At 36.2% G+C, this 7,416-nt stretch overlaps 1 protein-coding gene across 1 annotated transcript; it reads left to right on the top strand.

The window, feature by feature from the left end:
- The first annotated feature begins 2,346 nt into the window (after positions 1–2,346).
- On the top strand, positions 2,347–5,744 carry fundc1 (FUN14 domain containing 1). The gene is made up of 5 exons (XM_053495918.1): positions 2,347–2,436; positions 3,030–3,186; positions 4,263–4,338; positions 4,469–4,597; positions 5,114–5,744. The coding sequence occupies exons 1-5, from the start codon at positions 2,418–2,420 to the stop codon at positions 5,189–5,191; spliced, it is 459 nt and encodes a 152-aa protein (XP_053351893.1). The 5' UTR covers positions 2,347–2,417; the 3' UTR covers positions 5,192–5,744.
- Positions 5,745–7,416: the final 1,672 nt, after the last annotated feature.

Genomic DNA, 7,416 nt, shown 5'->3' with positions numbered 1-7,416 from the left:
CTCAAGCGAACCCACGCCGCCGCCTTGGCCACGCCTTCTCTTGTCGTTAAAGCCAATCACCACCCGTGTCTCCAAACACGTGACTGGCCTTGTCTTGGGATCCCTCTTTTTCATAAACTTTCAAAGGGGGAGGATAAATAACAAACGACTCAACTTTACGCTATCTGTTCGTCCACTTCGATTGGCCGACACCGCTCTATTGTGATTGCGTCAAACGTTCTTGAAATATCTCATTGGTTGAAACAGCTGTCTGTTAAAACTCACAACGATATGCAAAGGAGAGATAGGCGTAATGGCTACTGTTGCCAGTTCCTCTTTTTATAAGCGATTAGTAGTTTTTAATTCCAAACTCGAGCGTTTTTCTGTTTTCTGTTCAACTAATACCATAACTAATATATCTATGACTTTAAAACACATGCACACACAAATAAATAAATAAATATATATACACCAATATAATTTCATTAATAACATGAAAATTACTGACATAACTGATTTATCTCATTACAGTTGCACATGTCAAGGGATATATTAGGCAGCTGGGATATATTAGGCAGCAACGGAACTGTCAGTTCTCAAAATCGATATGTTGAAATTACGAAAAACAGGCAAGCTTGCATTGCTTACTTGGGAAAGAGGTGGCACAGGAGTTCACTTTTGAAAGACAGTGTGATAATCTGGGCATCAACTCATGAAGTACATACATTATGACAACTGTATTTGGTATCTCGATCTGATCGGGCATCTGTGGGATCCACAACTTACAGGACCTCAAGGTCTGCTGCTAATATACCATAGAGACCCTATGGAGTTTTTAATTTGATTTAGTTAAGCAGCTGTTTTTTATGATATGGCTGATCGGTGTATATCTTAATTAATATCTTTTATGCCTATTTGTCTAGCTTAATTCCTTTTTTTATTTCTCTAACTTTATCATCTAACTAAAATAAATACATTTTTCAAAATTAGTTTAAAATAATAAGTAATATGGTATTAATTATAGTATTATAGTATAAAGTATTAAATCATGCTAATGTTTACCACATGTAATTAATTTGATCTTTGAGGAAGAATGATAACCTGATGAGACACCTTAAGTGATAACTGAAGATGTTAGTTACTTTTTTTTAGCTGCATGTCATTTGATGAAAAAAAAAAACACTTGATGGTAAACAGTTATCTACAGTTGTAAAAATTTCGATGATCATCACATATGAATGATAAAACAGATGAAAATGATGTTAAGTGCTTGAATAATAAATGCATTGCTTTACAGCACTTTGAAATGAAAAGATGATATTTAAAGGTGCAACACTAACAGATTTAGCTGAACTCTTATTAATAACCACCCAACTTAGGTTTAAACCTGTCGACAGCTGACGTAGAATGAAAAAAATAATAAAAATGGGGGGCAACAGTTAAACGCTCTTCTGGAAGGCCTGAGGTTTAAGCTTTAGCACAGCCAAGCTGCCACTGTTAAACCCTTAACCATGTCTGCTCCATGGGTGTCGTATAATGGCTGACCCTGTGCGCTAACACAGCCTGCTAACAAAAAGCTGGGATATGCAAAGAATAAAGAATTTCATCATGAAGTAATATATAAGTAAAAAATAAAGGCTGAACCTAACTTAAAATAATGTGAAAATTGAACTGTGAAAAACATGTCATGATGGCACAGTGGTGTGGTAGGTGGTGTTCACTTCACAACCTCACAAGTTCACAGCTCCAGGGTTCGAATAAAATGAAACAGAAGAGCTGCCATGATATTCTGGCAAGTGCCCTGTTAAGGGAAAGTGTTTCATAATGCCATACTTTGTTTAATTTAAGCTTTAACTGAACTGAAATATCAAGCACAATGTAATAGGTGTTCAAAACAGTTTTAAGGCTGCCTGAGGTGCATTTAATAGAATTACAACCACACAATATAAGAGGTTTAAAACGTAAAGTGTTGGCATTTATATGAACCTATAGCTTTGTAATGGCAAACCTGTTCCACCCACGCACGTATTTTAAATGGCATTGTTGTACCACCCGTTGGTCGCTCAGTACTTTGCATGGTATCATCTAATAGAATAAAATGCATATCTAAATAAATTATTGAATCATTTCTTTAATATATCAATAAAGAACCTTTTTTGTCGAGATTTTGTGTGCAATGACATGTTCTGTAGCAAACGGAACAGGATAAATAACCAGAAGATTAAACAGTTTGCTGTATATCGTGTGTACTAACAGGCTTTAAACGTGCGTTTGTAATTTGAAGATTCGCCACCAGATTCAAACGACGTCGTCACTTTCTTTGCTACGGTTTAGCGCTAGGCATTATGGGAAGTAATCTACTTCCGCGATACGGTAGACGCACTGCGCATGCGCTTTGGAAGACGCTACAGTTGTCAACAGTGCTGTAGCTGTGTAAAATGGCGGATCGTGGAGAAGGTAAATTTCAAATGGTACCACTAAACCTGGACATCGACGCGTGCTTTATTCTATCCGTTTAACTGGTTTTAACCGGTCTGAGTGTTTATAGATAAAACATACATTGTAGTCGGCGTGCCATTTTAGGGATCAGCTTAATTCCCTTTTAATGATGCTTTTTAACCCGGATTTTGTCTTACAGTGCAGAATTAAACGCCCACAATGTAAAATTAATAACATTAGATTTTACCTTCTAATATTTTTTTTGTCATTTGTGATGATCAACAAAGATAGCTATATTAAAGAGCAGGTACAAACCAGATAGTTTTTGTTTTTAGTATAACTTATTTGCATGACGATATACTCTATTGTCTGCTACTCGAAAGTACCAGAGGAAATAATGATTTATTTTTGCTGTGTAATAGTGGTGAAGAGTTTTACTTGCAAATAACTATGTATGTTGACGAGAGAAAGGTGTTACAGCTAGTTTTGTTTTTCCTTCTGCCTTATGTGAAGGCGAGTAGCCACGTTAGGGCTGTAAGATGGCCTCTCCACCAAACCATCAGGGGAAATGTTGTGTCCTGATGATGGTCTCCTGTTGAATCTCTTTCCAGAGGCAGAGAGCGAGGACGAGCTGTATGAAGTGGTGGACATCACTGAGTACGCTCGGCGACATCAGTGGTGGAGTCGAGTTTTCGGGAGCAACACAGGACCTATTGCTGAAAAGTACTCAGTAGCCACACAGATCATGATGGGTGGAGTAACAGGATGGTAAAGATAGAAAGTCATGCACCTTTACAAGCATCATCATATCAATTCCCTCATTATTAGGGCCCAAGCACTTTCCCTATGTGATCACAGTGTGTGAAGGGCCCTATTGTTTTCTAAAAAATTTTTGTTTTTCTTAAAAAAAAAAATCCCAAACATTTGGGGCTTTTTAGGGATCTTAACATACTTAAAAACTCATGAAAATTGTCAGACAGGTTGGAATTTTCTGCCATTAGGATGCCTAAGAGTTTGGGCCCCGGGCTTGGCACCTCACATGAGGTTTTGCTGTATAGCCCATACACACTTTCCCATATGCACTCGAAACCCGATGTACATCTAGAGCTCATTGAGCTCAACTTTCGCATTGCATGTCATGGGCTCAACTCAACATGAAGTCAGTTATTTTGGGTAGTTTGTAAAATGTACCCGAGGTCATTTGATACACTCTTTCTAGGAAATTTATGCGATCAACACCAAACCGAGCCTATGTGATCTCAAGACATTGAGGGTGCAAAATTGTTGAGGGATTTTTAATATCTCAAACGGGTCAGCCGTGACGATGCCTCAAAGGTATAATGTGGCATTATATTGAGTAACCTCATAGTGTGGTGCTTTTTTTCTAGCATCTGCAGCTTTTTGGAGGTCTTAACATGAAATTCCCCCTATTCTACACATTCACAAATGTTAACACACACACACATACGCTCACACATCACAAATGTTAACACTCACTTACTCGCATCTCTCTCTTACAGATGCACGCACACACACACACACACACACACACACACACAAACACACATACTTCACACATTCAACAAGTATTTAGGGCCCAAGCTGACATTAGCCCTATATAGTGTGTGAAGTGTGCAAGTTGTGTGGTGCACCTGGGAGGCGATGGTGCAAGGTGCTTGAGCCCACTCATTGTTGCTTGCATGTCATGCGTTTTTTGAATTAAAAAGTCTAATAACACATATGATGGCTGTAGAAAAAATAGAGAAAAATAGACTGCTTGTTACAGTACTGCACTGTATCCTGGATGGTAGCACAATTATTGCAAAAATTTGTCTGTATCCTAGGTGTGCTGGTTATCTTTTCCAGAAGGTTGGGAAAATTGCTGCAACTGCAGTTGGTGGTGGATTTCTCCTTTTACAAGTAAGCCAGACTTAACACATTTGAAATAATGCTTACTTATTTAATTTTACATAGATAGATAGGTGGGTGGATGGATAAGCTGCAATATATGAAATATAATCTAATAAATAGCCTTGTTTTTTGTTTTCAGATTGCCAATCACAGTGGGTATGTGCAGGTGGACTGGAAAAAAGTAAATAAGGATGTTAATAAGGCAAAAAAGCATTTGAAAAAGAAGGCCAACAAAGCAGCGCCAGAGCTCAATTCATTTATTGAAGAGGTAGAGTCACAATTTAGAACTTAACATTAACATAAATGTCCTTTATTTAATTGCCTGTGGTATTACCACAGAAACAAATATTGATGAAAATACTAAAGGAAAATATTATAAATAATTTTGAATGTTTAGAATGTTCATTCTAATCATGGAGTTTCTAAATAAGTGTGTTTTATTTTGTGTATCCATTGAATGGTACAACTATATAAAAAAATGAAATTTTCTCTATAATGCTTATGCAACACAAAAGTCCAAGCACACACATCCTGTTACATCCATGCTACTTTAAATGTCTGCTGAAAATGATAAGGTATGAAAATGTGTATGATTATTATAAATAGAAAGGAGAGACTCAAGAATTAATAGTAAAAATATAATTTTTAATCTCACATTTAACAAGTATAACATAACATGGAGTCTTCAAATGGTCTAATGATTTGATTATTATTATTTTTTTAAACAAAAGCTGCAGAAAAGCTTATATGTTCATTCTAAAATGTTGTTCTTATTGGTTTGCAGTCCACAGAATTCGTGAAGAGAAATATAGTGGTTTCAAGTGGATTTCTCGGAGGATTTCTGCTGGGACTGGCATCTTGAGTCACAGCTGGATCTGATATTCATATGGACACTCCTTATCCAGAGATATTCTCTACTGTATTTTTGTTTGTTTTATTGCTGTATTCCAGAGATGTACACATAAATGTTGCAGTATTTGTTGCTTTGAGGCGGAGTTTGGAAATGAAATTGGGCTTCTCAGCTATCTGCATGTCTAAGAAAGAAAAAGTTGCACATAAGTAATTTCTTGTAATTAACAGAACTTCTGTAGTATGAGCCATTTTTATGCCAATTTTGATTGGTAGTGTTGTTGAAAAGTTATATAAGTTAACACTATAGGGGAAGGATGCATCTCTGTTTATGTCTCTTATGTTGTATAGTAGACCATAACTGAACCGTATTGAAGCAAAGAATTGCTTGCACATGTTTTACTTTTAGAACTGTCCATAATTGTTACCTATTGATCCTTGGTTCACAGTGGGTAATTCTCTTTGTTTCTAATGTCCTTTATTTATACATACCATGTGCTGATTCACAGTGTTTAATGTTTGAAGACTATGTGTATTAACATAAAAGTTAATCTACTAATGCTGAAGAGTTATTTGTGCCTTGTCTTGTGAATAGCATAATTTTATTGTATTATGATTGTAAGTGGTTTCCATATTGTATAGGTATTTAAAGAAATATAAAACCAGTGCCAAGTTCTTGTGCAGATCAGTTGATCTGCTTTGGCAACCCCTCAACGGGAGCAGCCGAAAGACTAACAACGACAGCAAAACTCAATGATTACATGAAGTCACATGACATTTTAATCGCCCCACAGTACTTTACCCATAATTTTAGCCTACCTTCATGTTAAAAGGTAACCAAGATAAATAATTTTATAATATAAAAATAATTTATATTTTATATTTATATTTCTCTGTTACATGGGATACTTTGTTAAAGCACCTTTAGTGTCTACTTTAGCACACTAAAACAATAATCATCTTCTAAAGTGATACCTTTGTTGATATAGGTAATTATTGTCTGTCATTTATCTTCAGTTAACAGAGGCCTGCAGATTTTGTACCAGAATAGAGTGATATTTTGGAGCCACCCATGTTTCCTTATATGCAGCTGAAGAAAAGCAGTCCTGCAGCATAATGCTGCCACCACCATGCTTCACTATGAGTGTATTCCTTGAGTGATAAACCGCCTTGTTTTATGGCTAAAAAGTTCTACCAATTTTGCCACATTTGGGTCAATTTAGGATGTTCTATGGACAATTTTCCATACCTGAAATGTGAAGAATATGAGAGATTTTTCTTATACTCATGACATAACCAGATGGGTCTCCCAGACATTTCTGCACCTCCTGTTCTTGGTAATGTCACTGTGCCTCGTGTTCTCTACTTAATTGCCATCACAGTGTTTGTTCCCTGGTACATGTAATATTAAAAAAAAAATTCTTTTGTACCCCTCTTCTGATCAAAACCATTTGAAAATGGGATCATGCTTTGTAAGCTCTTTACTGTGATGTTGACTATAAATGGCTTCAGTAGTTGAATGAGTCTAAGAAAAGGTCGAGAGAATCCTACAGAAACAGCTGGACTTTACTTTGGGCAATCAGAATTAGTTAATAGATGACAAGGCTATGATAATTCTTTTAAACATAAGTTTTAAAGTGATTGGTAAATTTTGAGCACAGTTGCATGACTCAGTGGAAAAGGGTAAAAATTTATACTTTTTTCTGTTAAAACATAATTTTGCTTTTTACTTGAATTTCGCTGGTTGCTATATCACATTCTATCCATCCATCTAGGAATCCAATGGTGACTGTTGTATTTAGTCCTATTTGTAACCACCATGGGAGGACCTCTGGTCAACATTCACACACTACGGGCAAACTGGGAATGCCATTTAGCCTAATCTGCATGTTTTACCTTTGGGAGGAAACCGGAAAACCACAAAAACCGGGAGAACATGCACACAGACCCTGTGGCGGGAATCAATCCCGGACACTGAAAGTGTGAGACCACAGTGCGAGCCACTACACTGCTGTGCTGCCAATATAACATTGGGATTAAAAAAATACATTTGAAATTGTTCATGTTAACTATTTTTATTATTATTATTATTATTATTTTACATAAAACCTTTAACAGGGGATGTAATCACACTTTTCATTTCCTCTGTATGTGCTTTGAGGAATTCTCATACAATCATTATATTTTGATCAAGATTTTAAATACATCTCACTGCAATGAGAGGTAGGGTTTGGATTT

This window comes from Clarias gariepinus, chromosome 5 (genome assembly GCF_024256425.1).
Source record: "Clarias gariepinus isolate MV-2021 ecotype Netherlands chromosome 5, CGAR_prim_01v2, whole genome shotgun sequence".
NCBI lineage: Eukaryota > Metazoa > Chordata > Actinopteri > Siluriformes > Clariidae > Clarias > Clarias gariepinus.
This window is presented reverse-complemented; position numbering and strand designations above follow the sequence as displayed.

What these genes read in the sequence shown, in the direction of transcription:
- fundc1 (XM_053495918.1), top strand. An exon ending in ATGGGTGGAGTAACAGGATG is followed by an intron (nt 3,187 to 4,262) that starts GTAAAGATAGAA and finishes TCTGTATCCTAG; the next exon opens with GTGTGCTGGTTATCTTTTCC. An exon ending in GTGGATTTCTCCTTTTACAA is followed by an intron (nt 4,339 to 4,468) that starts GTAAGCCAGACT and finishes TTTTGTTTTCAG; the next exon opens with ATTGCCAATCACAGTGGGTA.